General features: G+C 38.9%; 1 protein-coding gene across 1 annotated transcript in view; it reads left to right on the forward strand.

Annotated features, from left to right (window-relative positions):
* Positions 1-3601: 3601 nt before the first annotated feature.
* Positions 3602-19449, forward strand: part of pik3c2a (phosphatidylinositol-4-phosphate 3-kinase, catalytic subunit type 2 alpha) — a 41691-nt gene continuing 25843 nt past the window's right edge. The window contains exons 1-2 of the mRNA XM_085412895.1: positions 3602-3707; positions 7168-8410. Coding sequence (XP_085269021.1) covers positions 7250-8410 — 1161 coding nt within the window. The 5' untranslated portion in view covers positions 3602-3707; positions 7168-7249. The remainder of the gene's footprint in view (positions 3708-7167; positions 8411-19449) is intronic.

Genomic DNA, 19449 nt, shown 5'->3' on the forward strand with positions numbered 1-19449 from the left:
CCTGCTATGATGTATGATTTGGAGATGGTGCCACTAGCAAAAAGAAAGGAAGACAAGCTGAAAGTAGAAGAGCAGAAAATGTTAAGAAAGGCCAAGATTAGAAATGAGTACATCAGAGGCACAGATTAGCTTGAGCAGTTTGAAGACAAAATCAATCAGTCATGGTTTGGACAGGTGCAGAGGAGGGTTAGTGGACATAGTGGGAAGGGATACTGAATATGGATCTGCCAAGCAAGGAGAAGTGGAAAGACCACACAGAAGGTTCACGGATGTAGTGAAGGAGGACATGCAGTGGGTCAGTGTTACAGAGGAGGATGCTATGGACAAGGTGAGTTGAAAGTAAATGATCTGTTGAATGATGATCCTTAAGAGGAGCAGCTGAAGTACTTCTACTACTACTGCTACTTTTACTAATAAAAAGTAGTAAGAGTAGATAATAATAATTTGAGTAAAGAGTGAATTGTAGTTCACAGTAAGAAATGACTTACTGGAACAGTAAAGTAAACCAAAACACGATTCTCCATTTAATATTCAAATGTATCTTGTAAAAATTAAATGCATTTTATGCATTAATCAAGTCTGAATTTATTTAGCATTTTCTTTAATCCTCGCAGGGTGAAAAGTATACATACACCCTCACTAATATTTGGCTGTTAGCTAGCTACAGCTCGACCAGGCACTTTTGGTACCCATCAACAACCTTCTGGCAAAATTGGCACTTCATTTAAATTGGTTGGTTTCCTGGCATGGATCCATGTCCTCAATTTTTCAACAGGTTGAATTTTAGGCTTTGGGAAGACTATTTCAAATGGTTAATGTTAGCCTACTATATCAATGTTTACATGTCCAACTATCTAGCTGTTGATCTGAGGTGAAGATGAAGAATTTGGAGGTAGTTCTCCTCTTTCATTATTCCACCACTTTGTGCAATGTACCAGTACCACTACAACCAATTAAGACCCGTAGCATGATGCTTCCCCCACCATGCCTGACAACTGGTACAGTCTTTTAGGCTAGAATCTTCACTTGTGCTCCTCTAAACATATTTCTTGTCATCATAGCCAAATAGCTCATGCTTTGTCTTATTTGAACATAAAACTTTTCTTGAGAAAGCATTTGGGGTGTTCATGTGGCCAGCTAAAATTTTCATTTTAAAAGTAGGTGTTGATTTTGGAACAGGGGCTTCTTTTTTGGTCAGCATCCGATTAGGAGGGTAATCCATCTTCATGGATATTGAAGATGGATCAGTGATGCTGTTTGGACAGTGATGCTGGTCTTCCAGCAGTTTCCAGTTCATGGCAGGCTTAACACTTGGTGGTTCCAGGGTTGAAACCTGAAAATCCTTACTAATTTCTATTCATTTATGGGTGATAGTTGGGTTTTCTTCCAGACCTTTGCAAAGTGATGGTGACATATCTGAATAACGTGTACTTATGTCAGTGGCCTATGGTTACTTTTACAGAAAGGCAAATGTACCAAAAGTTACCAAATAAACATTTATTCAAACCACTCCTTTAGGAAAAGAAGCAATAAAATGTTTAAACTGTTGATCTTCTCTACATAAAACACACTGGCCAAGGTGGTTAGTAAAACGAATGTGTTATGATGATAAATCACTGAAGTTCATTTCTCAGTGCTAGATAGGGAATGCCACTATTATCTGCCAAGAAGAGTGCTCAGATATCCAGCCAGAATTATGCCAGAAGCTTGTTGATAGCTACCAAAAGCACCTCATAAAAGTGAAACTCGCTAAGGGGTATTAAACAAACATTAGTCAGGGAGTATATACACATTCATATATACTCCACATTAACATTCTCTTTTTTCTATGCTTAAGTGCTTTCTATCTAACATTCGCATACATTTATACTCTGATAGATGCAGACTGGAGCAACCAGGAATCAAACCCCCAACCTTCTGAATAGTGGAGAACCTGCTTTATCTCCTGAGCTTCAGCCATCCCATGCATTGAAACAATAAGAACACAACATGAATTCATTAAATGTGTGCTTTATTTACTTGACTTTTACTGTATTAAATAAGAATTGCATTGAATTACACATAAAAAGGTATTAAAAATGTCTTTAAAAACAATTTGTTGGGTAACAATAGGCCAACAGGCCAGGATGTGAATTAACAGAAATCAGCAACAACAAACTTTTTCAAAGCTTGTGTTTTGCTCTGTTTGTTGTTTGTGTTCCTGCTATGCTCCTCTTTTGGCTCTTCATTTCCCTCATTTCCTAAGGAGCTACTAGTCTGGTTCTCGTGGCACTCTTTTCCTGTCAAATGGTAGTTCTTTCTCTCCACCTTTGCCAAGCACTTGCTCATAGATTATCTGATTGTTGTCTCTCTTATACAATAAGACCTTAATCTTAAAACAGCTGTTATGAACTGAACTAAAAAAAATCTCAAGTGTTCATGCACCACAGAATATAACTTTCTTAAAGTGCATTGCTAAAGTATTGGGGCCAGGAGGTACAGTAGGTCATGTAGTTATCGGAAGGCTGGCTGCTCCAGTCAGCATACCTAAGTATCTTTGGGCAGGATACTGAACGCCAAGTTGCTCCCAGCAGATGTCTTCATTAAAGTATGAATCTTGGGTAGTAAGCACTTTGGTGTAGAAAATAGGTGCTTGTATGATTAAGGCAGGTTTTATAAAGCACTTTGAAGGCTCAAGCAGAGTACCCATATGGAAAAGATATATATAAATCTTATAAAGTTTTTATCTGTCTTGTATGAAACTTGTATGAAAAGCATACAAGAGTGAAAACACATATAAGATCCCTTGAAAAATTATATAATGAAACTTGTATGTTTTGTATACCTACTAAAAAAAATATATGAAAGTAATGAGAAAGTGGCCACTTTCATGAGTAAATCATGTAAGCCTTATATGATTTATATATGATTTACTCATGAAAGTGGCCACTTTCATGAGTAAATCATATATGTTTTTACTATTTCTTTTCCATATGGGTAGAAAAGTTATATATATAATAGTTATGATCCAATAACATAATGTATATGATTCTGCATAATGTATTTTTTACTTAGGAACTTTACAAATTCCAAAACTTTACTTAATTAAAGTATCTGAATACTTGTTTAACTTTGAAAAACAGCTTTTTAATGCAAAATAAATGTCATTCTTAATCAGAACCAGATTTCAAGTACTATGTTTTTATTATGGTCTGGAGCATAACTGTGCAAATGTGAAAAACCTTTATAAACAGTTACTGGCCAGTACTGAGTTAGTTTGCAAGACAACTGTTATTATTTCCTAAAGGTCACTATTACCACAAGATAGTTTTGACATCTGGAAAATTGTACACAATGTTTTCTTTATTACTTTTCTAAACTCTTTTTGTTTCTGGTCAATTATTCTTATTTACTGTGCCCTCCCTGCCTTGTTCTTGGTCTCACACGTTCCAGTTCATTTAAAAGACCCCCAAAGCACCCCTCAGAAATGATAGAATTTCTATAAATAATAGAAATATGAAAACTTTTCGACACCGACCACTTTAGTCCACACAGTGGAGCTGTTGTCACAAAATGAAAACGAGACCCAGCCAGGCAGAAAAGCTACCCAACTGTGTCCAACCAAAAGTCCACCAACGACCTCAACAGGAACTGACGTTCCCTCTGTGCAAGTGGATGGAAAAATGCAGCTGCAGGAAAAATGGCTCCAAACGCCGCACCGCTAAAAGGTGAGGAATAAAGCTTTTTACAGCCCATGTCTGCCTGTAAAAGTTTGATCTTGTGGTTGCCTGCAGTCATCGGTTGTGTCTGAGTCGCGTTCGACCGTTTCCCGTTTGAGGAAATCAGCATTTCTTCGTTACTGTGGGTACTTGGCAGGACCAGAGCAGTTGCCCGGTTACTTTTAAAATATTAAATCATTGTCTCTCACGGAACAGTCCTGTAAGTTGTCCTTGTATGGTTAAATTCAAATGTGTTTTATGTTTACTCTCAGTTCCGTTCTTTTTGGTTGTTGTGTTCGCGCATTTAGCAGGTTTAGCGGCTAACTTAGCATCCAGCACAGGCAAAAGTTATAGTTAAAAAAAACAACTAATAAAACAGCCATTAAAAGTATCAAGGAGTGGAGTTAAACCGAGCTAACCGGATGTTTGCAAGAGAAGTTTGTTATTATTGGTTAAAAGTCACTGTTCTCGTTTGTTTATCACAAGCTGGCTTTTATTTTAAGATGTGTACAATGGGAAAATACTAAATGTTCGTGATTTATTGACAGTACACATCATGTTGGTGTCAGGTGAGCATCAGCAGACGTGTTAGCTAGCTGTCAAAATAATCTGTAAATAATATATGTGTGTTTGTTAACGCCAGAAATTGCTCGATATTGTTCTGTTAACGTACAGATCATGCTTTATCAAACGCGTCGTATTTACAATCTTTTTCTAAGTGTTACGTAATACTACATTTCTTGGCTGGCCACAGAGCTAAGCTTCTAACAACAGATCTGAGCTACAAACACAGGGTATGGGACCAAACTGTGTCTTCCTTGAAGTTATTCCCAAAAAGATGAGCCGGGGGATTACGACAACACGATCTTAATAGTATCAGAAAAACTACTCAGCACTCTGGTCTTATAAGACGATTATCAATTGAGGGTCGTACCTTCTTTGAACATATCATCAATTCAAACTGAATATGAACTGCTTGTGGAGCAGGGGCGCTTCCAGAATTTTTAAATAGGTGCTATAAAATAAATCGTTTACTATACAATGTATAAATCCTAATAGAAAGTTTTAACTATGAAAATATACTCAAAGTACCCAATATTAAATCAATAATTATATTAAAAAGTATATATTAATGTATATACTTCTTATAATATTATATAATGAGATCAAAATGGTTGGCTTTTTATATTTTTAAGTCTGCAAAAATAGTAAGTAACTTAAGCTTTAAAATACATGGTATGATGTGCAAAGTACATTATTTGCACCCAAAGCATAGAGATGGCATAGAATAGAACTAGTTAGAAGTTTAACACCAGGTTATACAGCATAATCCTGTCAGCTTTTGTTTTAGTTTACAGGCTTGGATTCCTGCCTTGGCAACAAAGTGACTAGTACCGAAAACAGAAAATAAAAACTTGTTACTTATTTTACTATTCAAAAACAACTTGAACTTTGAACAGCTCCACAATGTGTTGCTTACTTCTGCACTTTTTCTTAGTTACTGGATGTGTAGACTGCCTGTCACTCATTAGGGCTGAAGTCAAAGTGTGAGTTCAACCTCATCGTGCTATGTTGTGCAGCCAAATGTTGCTCAAAACAATAAAACTTTTTTAAAAACTGATAAATGTGTATATCTCAGTATGTAAATCTAATTCCATGAAAACAAGCTAATAAACAATATAAATGCACATAATAGTGACAGGTAAAGCTTCTTAAAAGGTAAATTAAAATTAAGGAAGACATTTAAAATCATGATTGAGGCTTTCTGAAATCACCATTTCCAGAAGAAGAACTGTGGATTTTTTTTGTCCATAAACCTTTTCACTTAAGCAATAATTTTTACTGGATGTGACTCAGCAGACTGATTCTCTTCTGAATAATTTAGCAGTAGTGAAGTAATGCTCAGATGTTGAATTAAGGTTAAGCACATCCTGGTATCTGCCATCAGTTGCCACAGAGAGATGGCACAATTTGCAGTGCTTGACTTGGCTCTAGTTGTTTTTTTTCTTTCTTGGCTTCTTCTCTAGAATCTTTTTTCCCCTTGTATGTTTAATGATAACGCACATTCCTATCTTAATTCAGCATCTCCTGAATGCAGTCGTTGTTATAATTCTTATAGTGTAGCATCAGTGTAGTGTTGGATCATTCTAGTAAAAAGAAATTAGGTTAATCTATTCTTTATTTTCCTTAGTCTTTTCCCTATGTTGGTTCATCGGCTCAGTCTGCAGTGCAAAACAGTTAAGTAAACCAGAATAGTATTTTTGAACATGCTTTCTCAGATTAAGCTAGTGTTTACATTCAGAATCAGGAAGTAGCTACTATTTAGTGATCAGCGCCCAGTGTGCTAGCAGTTAACATGCTCAGACCTTTTTGATTTATGACTACATAAACAAACACTAAGCTGCATTCTACATTCAGTGCAAAATCAGTTATATCTAAATCGTCTGGCATGTCTGCAGGGAGTTATGACATCAATGGCAGCATGGACCAAAGGATTGTGACACTTTTCATGCATTTAATGTCTCCGAGCTGTTTTCTTGGTAAAGTTGGCACCAACCTATCTAAGTCATTTGCTCAGTGACTGCAGCCACATTGTCACTGCGTGCTGGGGTTTGCACAGCTGAATAAGACAGTCTTGGGCCATGGTGCTAACATAATGCTAACAGATTCAGACAGAGCCAGAGGAAGCGAGAGAGAGAGAGATAGAGAGAGAGCCATTGGGCTGTTTAGCATGCCAAATTCCTCAGCTGCACAATAGTGTTAGGCTAGACTGAGCTCCAGCACAGCCAGCCTTCTCCACCACAATGGGAGGGGAAGCTCAGGAGAGGTTGGTGACGCCTGGGGAGAGAAGGAACTCACTCAACCCCAGGGCTGTGATCGTTCGATGAATGGTTGCTTTGAGTAGGCGCTGTGTCATTTTGGAATCACAAAGCACTCTTTGCAGCAATGTTTTTCACATATTATAGACGTAACTCTTGGTCGTTTCCTGTTGTGGAAGGTTAGCCATAAATAGTTTGGATTTGGGGAAAAAAAGTAAAATGCAAATATTGTTTAGATTTTTGATTATGATCATTTACAAATATTTGTAATGTACACCACATAGAAGTGTATAAAAATATCATTTCTGGCTATGAGTGAGTGAATCAGGTTCATTGTCAGTGTGACAGGCCTATGATGTAGCCCAGGCTAGTTATGTGACCTAATTGATGCCCCTAGCTTCAAAACACACATAAGTAATTATTGGCTCTGCGTATGTGAAACTAGGAGTTGATCAATACAAAAAAAGCATGGTGGGCACACAGTCTCCATTCTATGCAACTACTTGTGGCCCCTGGATATCTGTAGCTTAATGGGTAGAATTATTCAATAATTTTATAGGTTAATATTTCAATTCCTTCTTCCTTGCTTTGATTCTGTTTGACATCATCCTGTTGTCATAAATAGCTTTTCTCTCTCTTTTTTCTTTTAGGTGTTTAAAACCTTGTTCCTCAACCCTTTGGGCCACGCTGACTTAAAAGCCATCATATTCATGGCACCTTCCACTTGACAGAATGGCCCAGATATCAAGTGGTAATGGGTTCAAGCTGGATGTCCCCCAGCCAAAGGGGGTTGTGGGTAAAGAGGAAGCCCTTCGTATGGAAGAAGAGGCTTTAGCAAAATTGCAAAGGGAGAAGAAACACACTCTTACAGCTACAGCCTCCTCATCTTCCTCTGGAGCAGTATCCTCGTCTTCCTCTAAGCCAAAACCATCTAAATCTACCACTACTGTTCCTCAGCCTTCAACTTATACTAATAGACCGGACAAGGACCTCATTGTTTTCCCAGAGACCAAGAAACAGGCAGAACAGGATACGTTCAGGGATATTGATGTTGAAAAACTGACCAATGAGGAACTCGAAAAGCTCCTACTTGATGAAAACTTTGGAGCTAACAGCTCCAAAGTGTCCCGCCCCTCGTCACTTCTGGGGTTTAACCTCAGTGCCTCCTATCCTGGAGGCCATGCTTGTAGCTCATCTCCTTTCCAGAGCAGCCAGTGGACACCTGCTCTGTCCAATCCATCTAGCTCTGGTGTGTCCACTCCCACCCTTCAGCCCACACCAATGTTCCCATCAGCTCCATTTCCCAAACCAGGAACATTTCAAAATGGATTCACTCCAGCCATGACACCTTTCATGGCCTTGCCGACCATGGCTTTCACTCCCATCCAGCCTGCTGCTGCCATGGTCTTCCCACAGCCAACTGTAGACCCAGAGATGGCTAAGTTGTTTGACAAGATTGCTAGCACCTCAGAATACTTGAAGAATGGTAGATTGGCCAGCACTGATGTTAATTCCTCTCAAGCAGGTATAGCCTCTTTGGCACCAAACCCACCACCACAACAACCGGCAGTTATGGAATCTTCTTCCATCAGCCGTTTTGAATGGCTGGATCTGGACCCACTTACAAAGCGAAAGTCTGAGAATGAGGAAGCACCTCTGGAATCGGTAGATAGTTCACAGACTGTGTCAGGAGCTTCTGCGGGCGATCCCTGGGATGCAGTGCTTGAGACTAAAGGCAACAGTAGTAACAGTAGCAGCAGCCCCAAACTGGAAGGCAGAGTTTCTCACACAGGTCGGTCACAACATAGGCGGGCATCAACAGGAGCGCCCGTCGCTAGGAGTCACTCACTCAACATCCCCGAGACCTCGTCACAGCACAAAACAATCAATCAGGTGGGAACACAGTAAAATTGAAAAGTTTGAATTTTTAATTCACACTAATCATCTTTTTAGTGTTTACACAATTTTATAAAGGAGGAGAAATTTTTATCATTTTATGTCTCAACATGGTTTAGTTGTTTAGTTGTTTGCCTGTTTAGTCAGGTCACCATCAATTAAATATCAGCAGTTATACTAAGCACTGCTACTCGTCACTTCCAACCATTTACCTTATCCAGACCTTATTTATCATCCACTGTTAGAGTGCTCACAGCATAATTGCAAACGTGCATTTTAGAATGAGTGAGGGTATAAAACAAGTGGTCTTGAAACATTGGTGAGTGAGTGGGCTTAAATATTTTGTTTTAGAGCAGATGATAGCAGATTACCTCGTTCAACCAAAACACCCATGAACATGTTGCTTACAACTGCATCTATATTCCTTATTCATTCACAAGCAAAACATCCTCCTTACTTCTGCTCCCTGTAATTAAGTATTTCATTGTGGTTAGCTGCCCACCGTTTCACCTCACAATTTCCTCACAGCTCCATTTTCTGAATAATTTTGCCGTGCTGGATGGGAGTGATCTAATTTCTCAAAATGATTATTTAGATCATTCATTTGGGACAGTGCTGTGGGCAAGTGGCATGGGTTTTCTCAAATTTTTTTTTTTTTTTTTTGTTAAAACTGAACAACCATCTGTCATCGTTTGGCTTTAGCTCTGAGTTGTGGTTGCGAGACAAGTATTTCTGTACAGAGTAGCATAGCCATACTGAGGCCTACTAGCAAAAATATACATGTGTCATTATATGTTCCTCTTTCTACTCTGAAACGCTCCTACTTTGAAATGAAAATGTTTAATCGGCAGTGCTTTTCAGACATACTGGAATATAAAAAGGTGCTATGGTATGTTTAGTTACTACTGTCTACAGCTGGTAAAAACGAGTAATGTAAATGCAGACAATACACCGATCCTTTTACTCAAATATTGCATTGCTTTACTCACAGTGGTCAAAACCACCTGCAAATCTTGATTCTTAAAAAAAAAAATTTATTTAGACAAAGCTCCCACTTCCTGGTCATTGTGTTTCAGTGTGTCAGTACCAAACAATGGGTCTTGGGTGCCTTTGTCACACCAGGATATATAGAGAGTATCATACCCCCCCCCCCCCCCCCCCCCCCCCACCTTTTTTTTTTATTTTTATTTTTTTATTTAAGGATTTCACACATAATTTGGCATGGTTAAATGGTTTTTTTTAAGTGTGTACTTAGGACATACAGACATACCTTGCCTTTTATCAAAGGCAGCTTGTATACAGTTCATTCCACAGTTGATCTCTTTTTGCTCAGGAGGATAAAACGGTGGTTGCTTGCTTACTCTTGCATGTATATTAGGCCTAGGGTCAAGCATGTGGTGAGTCTACTGTGCCGTGTAACTTGAGCCTTTAAAGCTTAGCCTACTACAGATATGTCCCTCTACACTCTGTTTTTATCTGCTTCAATCTTGTCTGCTCTCTTTGTGTATGTGAGGCGATGATGATGTGTGTACTTGCTATCTCTCCTTGTTCAATCTGCTTGCTTGCTTGTTGGTGCCCGTGCTGTTATAAACAGGAACAAGTCTTCACAGATCCCCAGTGCCCTACAGCAGCAACAGAATGACCTAACAGATTGCCCTCTTGGCTTGCTATGCCAGCTCCACTCGTTTACACTCACTAGGGAGAACTGCTTAGCTACTGTGTTCTGAGCATGTAATGAAAACAAATTGGCTTACATTTCCCATCTTCCAGTTTTTTTTGTTTTTTCATTTACTTTTTTTCTTTTTCTTTAAATGTATTTTGACACAGAAAGTGGCTAGCTAGCTTCTTTTTTTTTTTACTCCTCCTTTATTCACAAGATAACACCACAGCAGGTGACTCTTGGTTTAGGTATTTGTGTCTTCTCACATGTCAGGTGAATGTATAAACCTCTTTATTATTGAGCCACCAATAAAGAAAGTAGCTAGAAGACAAACAGAAAACAGTGAGGCTATAGTCTGTAAGACATGAACAAGAACTTAGTAGTGAAACTAGACTTCAAACCACATTGTGCAGGAATTGCTAAACCATGTCTGAGACTGCACACTAGGGTGTAAATTTCCTCCACACCATGCATGCAAATCCTGTCTAAGACTTTTTCATTTTTTTTAAAGTTAGTAATAATATTTTTTAAGTCAGTGATGATAATAATGAGGGTTTATTTGTATAGCACTTATCAAACCAGTATTGTAAAATGTTTCGTCAACATTGTTGTGTTTGTTGGGGAGAAAACTTACAAACATACAGTACAGCACTTCAGAGTCACACTGCTAGCGATCGAAGATTTATGCAAGTTTGACAAGCTGAATGCATTCTGTACTGTATAGGAGACACGGTAGGAGTTTTATTGACAATGGTCTACAGCCAATCAGGATGCAGAACATAATGCACTGTCAAAAAAACCCAAAAAACGGAAAATTGCACCAAAAGAAGTCAGTGAAACAGAGAGGTTGTGAAAGGTGAACCGCGTTATAGCGAGGGACCACTGTAAACTCATTTTTTATTGGGAGTGGTTGACCTTGTTTATATTGTTCATTTGGACAACTGGATGCTAGATAACTTACCGACAAATAGACAATAATATGATGTAATGAACTTACCATCAATAAGTATCTGTTATGACAGAAAACATCTACAGTAGAGCCCGTACACAGTACACATATTAAACACAGCCCTACCTCTAAAGCTTCAATAGCACAGCAACATATATTGAAATATATGGTTTCACTTGCTTTGTGATTGTCAGTGCTCTGTTTTAATGTTGTTTATGAGCTGAATTTATACCAGCAAATGTCAGAAATCACAAGACATTCCCAAGATTATTGTTTGAATGTCTTTAAGTTAGCCTGTGGTTGCCAGCCCTTGTTATATCTGGCAAGAATGTATTATAAGATGCGGTCGTGTGGGCAGATGGGGTGTAAGATGGAACAAATGTGCTTGAACTTGAAGACTTTGAGTCAGAATCAAGCGATCGGCTGTTGTGTCTGCCCCTGTTTCCTTTTCTACTACACTGCCCCTACCCTTTGTCTTGTGTTGTCTTCTGTCTTTCCTTTTTCATTCTGTCATTTTTATTTGTCTCTGGCTTGTTGTGTCCTTGCATTCTTTCAGTATGTTACTTCTTACTGGTGTCAATTTCATTCCTTTCAATTTCTTATAGTTTTCAGTCTGTTAAATAACTGATGGCTTACAGTGCTCAGCTATGATTTCTTAGTTTAGCTTTTTAGGATCAAATGTGTAAATTAATGGTAATCAGCAAAGTAATTTCTCTTTCTTTAGAACCGGTGATACACCCTAAAGCATCAGTGTCTGTTCAGGCCTTGCATTTGCTTTTTGCAAAGGGGCCCTGAAATGCATCATTCTTCAAGGGTATTGAGGCCATATACATTTTCATTAGCTGTATGCATAAATTGTCTGAAATGAGGCTAACTCATAACTCTACAGAGAATTGAAAGATGTACGAAAGATTTGTTTTAAAAAACCATTAGCCTGTATGTTGCCTAAATAACTCAGTTTTCAGTATTATAACTGATAATGAACAGTATGACTATTGTTAGTAGATAATATTAAATTTAGGGGAGTAGTGTTAAATTACACAAACACTTCTGGTCTTTCAGTGCAGGTTAGTTAAGCATGTGTGCGGCTGTTTGCTCATGCTCTTGTTATTAAAAAGACTTGCAGGGAGATTTATCTCCACAGGCCATTTTTATCTGAATGTGAGTTGTGAAAGAAGATCACAATGCGTGGTGTGTATTGAAGCCTACACTGTACCTTTTTTTTTTTTTTTCTCTTTTTGTTAAATCTATCACACAGACAAATCTTTTCTTCCCCCACATATCTAAAGGCTCGCACAACCTATTTTACTTCTCTCACACCTCCACACTGCCACATTTTCTCTTATTATTGTCTAATTATACATTGTGAATAAGTGTAGTGAAGTGCTAAAGTGCATTTAAGACTTAATTTTCTTTTCCAACCAAATGCATTATTAGAAGATGTTGCAGTGCTGGGATGTGACGTGCATTCCAGTTAAATATCTGACTCACTGGGAAACAGCTGTCTGTCTTCTAACCTTTGAACTTCCTTACTGGTACAAAAGAAGAGTATTGTGGAAGAGTAATTAAGCAATTAGAAGGGAGATACTAATGCACACAATAATAATCCTGCTAACAGATGTAAGAGAAATTAGGAAATGTTTCGGACAAAGTCCTTTTTCCAGTTACGAATATGTCACAGTCTCTGCTTCATGAAGACTTTGTTCATTAAGATACTGTTTGTTTGGGGTTTTTAAGCTAGGTGTTTCAGTTTATTACAGGAAGTATGACTTCGATAGACACTGGTCACTTCCTTATTGAAAGAAGAAGTAGATTTGTGTTCTCGAAGCCATTTGTTCCTCTGATGTAAAGCTCAGCATTTCTTGTTGAAACAGCCTCCAAATTGTTAAAGACTTTCTTGTATGTGAAGCTCAAACATTTTAGCTTAATGGAAGCTGCTTGTATACACAACCCATTAAAAGGAAGCAATATCCTATCAGTAATTGCTCGAACTCTGTGAAAGCCTCACTTACCCTTCCTTATGTTAATTTATATTGGAATATAAAACCTAGACAATACCAAGAACTAGAGAGTTTGGAATATTGGTGGCACTTGGTTTAAAGTATGTAAATATGTGTTTGTTTGCCAGAGGAATTATATCGTATCTCCCACAGCTCAGAGGATGGGATCTGTGTGCCAGGTTACTCACTACCTTCCTCCTAGTTCCATCTTTAAAAACTTGGGTGTGGGTTTGCCAATTGATTTTCTTGACATTGGCAAGAAAATTTATCCTTAGATCTACACTTCAGGTAAATACCAGGAAGAGAGGTGAAGGGGTAAAATAGTGTTAAAGATATTTTTTTTACACCTGACCTCAACTCAGACTCAGGGCAATAAGTCTTCTAGGAAGACAAACTTTCTGTGAGCATCTCTTGAGTGTATTTCCAGACAAGCACACCTGGGAGTCTGGAATGGTTTTCCATGTTTCAACATGTTGGCAGTAAGTCAGACTGTCTCTGTTTTTACACCTTGGCCTTTGCCGATGACTAATGTAGTTCTATTTTGCCCTCCATGTTGAATCGCGGTCATTTGCAGGTTAAATATTAATTATTCAATATTTTTTCTATTCTGACACAATCTGAAGTTTGAATTGGCCAGCCTTTTTTTTTTTTTTTTTGCTAAGCAGTTTCAAGTTACTCTGTAACTTCTCAAAACTTTATGGCTGGTCAGATATCCATATTTGCCAAATACTATTTGTGTGCAGGTTTCATGTTGACAGTCTAGGCGTAATTCTCATTTGGCTTGCACATAGAGGTAAGGACTTATCTGGTGTCTAGATACACACTGTAACTCAATGCTGATGCTGGGCATGGAATTACTGCCAGCCACCAGCTGAAACTGTACTGCCACTTTGTTCAGTTAGAAACAAGCATGAACAGACTGCATATGTAGTATACACGCACATGGTCCTTCATTCATGCACTTAAGAAATTAGCTTTTCCTTTCTTAGTTATTTATTGCTCATGGTTAAATGATAATATAATTTAATTTATTTATTTATTTATTTTATTTTCCTTGTGCTACATTTCAGCTCATTTCTGTATGGGATCAGCATGCCAAATTAAATTTTGAAGGGAAGGGCAAGTCCTACAGTCATTCCACAAGTGAAAGTGTGAATAGTTGCTCTCAGCAGCTGGACAAAAAAGCAAAAAAAAAATATATGTGAGGGTTGCATCAATTGTGAAATTCTGGGCCAATACCACTCCAGTTGGACACTTAACACTCTCCTGGCTACTCTGTCAGAACTATCAAAATGAAGATCAGATTATTAGAAATGGCTAAACATATACAAATGTTAGGGATTTTTTTTGTTTTATTTTTTCCTGAGCCTTTTCACACTCTTTATGTTTGTCACTAAACATCTTTCAAATGCTAATATCTGTGGCACTTTGCTGCGCAAAAACACGATGCCAGATTAGTATACGGAGTATGGCAAATGTTAGCAGTGCTAGCACAATCTATTCTCTTTTCTGGTAGGTTAGCATCTATATGTTTGTTCAGGATGTGGTTATGTCATTTTAATGTGACACGGCCTCTAGACAGCTGACATACTTTTCTAGGTCTAAGTGCTGTAAGGCCGCACTATTCTGCAGTGGGTTTTATCTGTCTTACTCTAAACATCACAATGGTGCAACAGGGGGCTGTCATTTGTTGCATGTATCAGGTGGCTGTTTCTGCACACCTTAACTACACCACCTGGTTATATGCTAACCAGTGGTATCCCATTGGTGCTGGCTTTTATCACTGCATAACTTGGTAACCAGTTATTTCATCTGTCAACACTACACATCACATTTGTCGTTGACATGCTATGGTTTCTAATTGTCAGATCCATGCTAGTCTTTTTCTGTCTGTCCACCCTTGAGAATGAATTGTTCTAAAAGTGTTTCAGCATTTCACATGTTCATTGAACATTCAACCAGTGTGAAATCAATGTGGTACAGCACATAAATATGGGTCATCTTATTTGCCATTTGCCTGAATGCTAATATTAGTCAACTAGGCCAGAAGTAGTTGGTACTGTTTATCAAGTTTATCTTTATCCTAAAATAAAATAAAAAATTAGTAAATGTAAGTAAATGTTTGATTGTGACTCAAGGCAGACTTTCAAGTACTCTTTTCCTGAAGGCATTCGTCAACATCACCTAAACTACAAATTGTGACAGCGGAAAGGTGTGGATGTTGGAGGTAAAGCTGCATTTTGACTGTCTGACAAGAACTTAGTTAAAGTGCTCTGATACATTTAGGCCATGTGTCTCGCATGCCTTAGATGGCTGCTCATCTTCAGAAATAACTCTGGTCAGTCACTGTCTTAATGTTGGTAAAACGTGGATAGATTCAAGCCCTTAGGTCACAGGTGTCGAACTCCAGGCCTCGAGAGCCGGTGTCCTGCAGGTTTTAGATGCGTCCTTGATTCCTTCGCACCTGATTTAAATGGCTAAATTACCTTCTCAACATGTCTTGAAGTTCTCCAGAGGCCTGGTAATGAGCTAATCATTTGTTTCAGGTGTCCTGATCCAGGGTGAGATCTAAAACTTGCAGGACACCGGCCCTCGAGGCCTGGAGTTCGACACCCCTGCCGTAGGTGTTCTCTTTAAACAATTGCTGAGGAAGATATTACTGAAATTTTATGTCTTTCAGTGTTATTTAGTATGCCTGTGTTGTATAACTGTTGTATATAACCCCAGGAAAAAGACAGATAATTTTACATCTATGTCATTTTGATTAAGCAGGAGTCTTGTGTTTTATAATTGATGTGTCTCAGTCTGAAGCGGAATGTGGCCAACTAACTGATGCGTGACATCAAGGACAAACAAGCCTGTCTCCCCGAACTGAATCGAGCCAATAGGGACATTTTTCAGGATGGTTATATTTTCTACCTTTTCCAAACCTCTCAGCAGGTTTGGAAAGTTATGAGAAATAATTTGTGACAAGTTTCAGTCTTTTTGTCTGTTAGCTGGAAGAAATTCTCACCAAAGTTGGGTTTCAGAAAAAAACATATTCATGTAATTTTTCAGCCTTTGTGCACCAAAATAAAGATCTGTCCTGCAAGTCTGTAAAGTGGTAAGCTTGACAACAGTTAGTAGTGCCTTTCTGAGAGTGTTTGAGTGTTACCTGTGACCACATTTGTGGCTATGTTGGCGCCCCTCAAGCACAGGCAGACATCGCAGTAGCCATTGTTTTTGAATGCAGAACTTTTTTCTGTTCTTTGGCTTAGTTGGTCAATCCTTAACTATATCTTGTCATGAGTACATGTAAACAAATTGCCAGAAATAAAATAACATTACAAAGATGTCTTTTATCTTTTATTAAAAACACACACACAATAAGAGGGATGAGAGAATGAGAAGGGCGTTGACTGAGAGGGAAAGCCAAAGAAAGCTCCTGAATTACGAATGGCTGATGAAGAGAGTAAAAGTGTAGGTGGGAAAATGACAACTGAACCAGTAGAAAAGAAAAAAGACTGCTTCTTTCAACTGCAGTGGTTAATGCAGTACTTGTGATTGCATTGTGATGAAAAGGGAATGCTTTGTGTGTTGTAGAAAACTCTCTAAACTAGAGACACATTACAATGAAACAAAGTATTGGATAACAGAGAATGTTGCTGTTGGAATTTCTCCGTCCATGAGTGTGCTAGGGAATGAGCAGGAAGGTTCTTTCAGACAGAGACACTAAATTGTAGTGCAGAATCTATGGTTATGCCATTCAGGTGGACTTCAAAGAAGTCATTATTCATGGTGTTCATGTACACAGCAGAGTATAATCCCAACATCAGCAGAAGCTGGCTGTCATCTTGCTTGTACTTTGACTTTTCCTCTCTTTGAAAGCAACAGTGAAGGTCAGCAGTTTCAAAGGGAGTGGTTCACATAAGCTACTTAAGTGGCTAACATCGCAGATCACAACATTCTCTGTGGATACCATTGCTCCCCTGTACTATTGGATATATATCACTTTTCTAGTCACCAGTTAGCCTAAAATGACTGTCCTGGAATATGTGTGAGGAAGTCAGTTGCCAGAAAAATCCCATATGGGCACTTGAAAAACATACAAATTATGCTCTGAAAAGTCTGACCTGATGAAGGTATTTGAACTTCTCGCTGTGAGACAACGCTGGTAACCAATGTTGTTGAAAATCTCCTTTTGAAGCTGGAGAAAACTCGACTTATCCCAGCTCCTTTTCAGCTGGCAAAAACAAACATGCCTTTCTTTTCTTTTTTCGTTCTTAAGACGTTACCTATATTGTCAGCCATTGTTTATGGCGAAGGGTCATGGGATCCATGACCTTTTTAATATTAAAGTTTTTTCATTTTTATGTAGTATCCACTCACCATCAATGCATACATCATTCAAAACTAGGTTATGCAAATAAAGCTAGCATGCAAGGTTGAATAATACCATGCTGTACTAGAAGGAAAGGGTGTTTGACTAGTTTGTGTACTGGTGCATTCATTGGAGAAATTTGGTAACACCAGTATACTTGTGGAAAATTTGGTCTTTAGTAAGAATCTGAGATGAAAGTAATTGTTCAAGACATGACTGATAGGTTTGATGTGACCAGTCCCACAGCATACTCTCTGTGTCCTTTAAGGCCAGCCACCATGACGATCATAATCTGTTGTACTCAGACTGTAAAACCAGAAACACAATGTCATCACACATCACAGTAAACGGAGGCGGAGCGTTAAAGACTAATCAGCTCGTGAAGCATACGAAGCCATTCCCATGACTCTGGACACCAGGATCTCTCAGTCTGGGTCTAACAAAATTGATCAACCAAAACAAAGACTGGCCTGTCTCACTGTACAGCCCGGTGTGTGTGTGTGTGTGTGTGTGTGTGTGTGTGTGTGTGTGTGTGTGTGTGTGTGTGTGAGAGAGAGAGAGAGAGAGAGATGTACTATGCCTGTCAGCTCACACGACCTCATTGGATTATCTGCTCATGTTTGTTTTTGGTGCAGCAATCCTGCTCCAAACATAAACACTTCAAATATCCTCTACTGGTCTCATTCTTTGCTGGGTTTCTGAGGTTTACTTTGTTCCTTTCCTCGCATTTTCTTCCTTTTGCAATTTTGATCCTGTTTTTTGGGTTTATTTTGTTTTTTAGTTTCATTCTCTTTTTTGTTTGATACCTTTCTCTCTCTCACTCTTTGTCCTGTATGTATTTATTGATTTTTTTTTTTTGTTTGTTTGCTGTTTAAAACTTTTTCCCCCTTCGAACCGAGATTCCTTCACGTATGCGGAAAGTAAAACATATGAAAATGTGATCACTCAGTACTTTTCGGGTTACAGAATTGACCCTTATTTATTTATTTATTTATTTAGTCAACCTTGATAATTATGTTTTGTTCAGACATACCATGTTGACAGATTTGCTACTATTCTCCAGTAGAGTAATGTGTAGATGATAATACGGTATTTAAGACAAAGTTTGACACCAAAAAAACTGCAGGGCAGAAACCCACTCTACTTCATCCCTGCAGGGATTTTCGGTCCCAAATTTTGGCCTTGGGTCCTCTACCCGAGACCTGGGAGCTTGATGGTCCTGCACAGTATCTTTACAGAGGTCTCAGAGGTTGTTCCTGGGATCTGTTGGAGGCACTTGCCTATCTTGGGAGTCATTGCACCGAGTGCTCCGATTACCACTGGGAGCACTGTTGCCTTCCCCCTCCACATCTTCTCGAGCTCTTCTCTAAGCCCTTCATACTTCTCCAACTTCTTATGTTCCTTCTTCCTGATGTTGGTGTCATTTGGTATCGCTTCGCTCTATCACTACAGCCATCTTCCTCTGTTTGTCTACCACCACTTTGTCCGGTTGGGTAACCATCACCAATTTTCCGTCTGTATCTGGAAGTCCCACAGGATCTTAGCTGGGTCATTTTGGACCACCTTAGGGGGCGTATCTCATTTTGATCTCAGTCCTTCCAGGCCATATTTGGCACAGATGTCTCTGTATACTATGCCGGCCACTTGCATTCCATGTATGTCCTGCCAGCTAGCATCTTGCACCTTGCTGTTATGTGCAGGACTCTCTCAGGGGCAACTTTACACAGCCTGCACCTGGGGTCTTGCCGTGTGTGGTAGACCCCAGCCTCTATGGATCTTGTGCCCAGAGCTTGTTCCTGTATTGCCATGATTAGTGCCTCTGTGCTGTCTTTCAGTCCAGCTTTGTCCAGCCACTGGTAGGATTTCTGGATGTCAGCTACCTCCTCTATCTGCCGGTGGTACATACCATGCAGGGGCCTGTCCTTCCATGATGGTTCCTCCCCTTGATCCTCTTCTTTCTTGGGTTTCTGCTGCCTGTATTCACTAAGCACATGGTCAGTTGTGACAATCTTCCTGATGTACTCCTGGATGTTTGTTGTCTCATCCTAGACAATGATTGTGATACTC

The sequence above is a fragment of the Rhamphochromis longiceps genome, linkage group LG7 (genome assembly GCF_057381845.1).
Source record: "Rhamphochromis longiceps isolate RC_006_pf linkage group LG7, R_longiceps_female_GT1.1, whole genome shotgun sequence".
Taxonomy (NCBI): Eukaryota; Metazoa; Chordata; class Actinopteri; order Cichliformes; family Cichlidae; genus Rhamphochromis; species Rhamphochromis longiceps.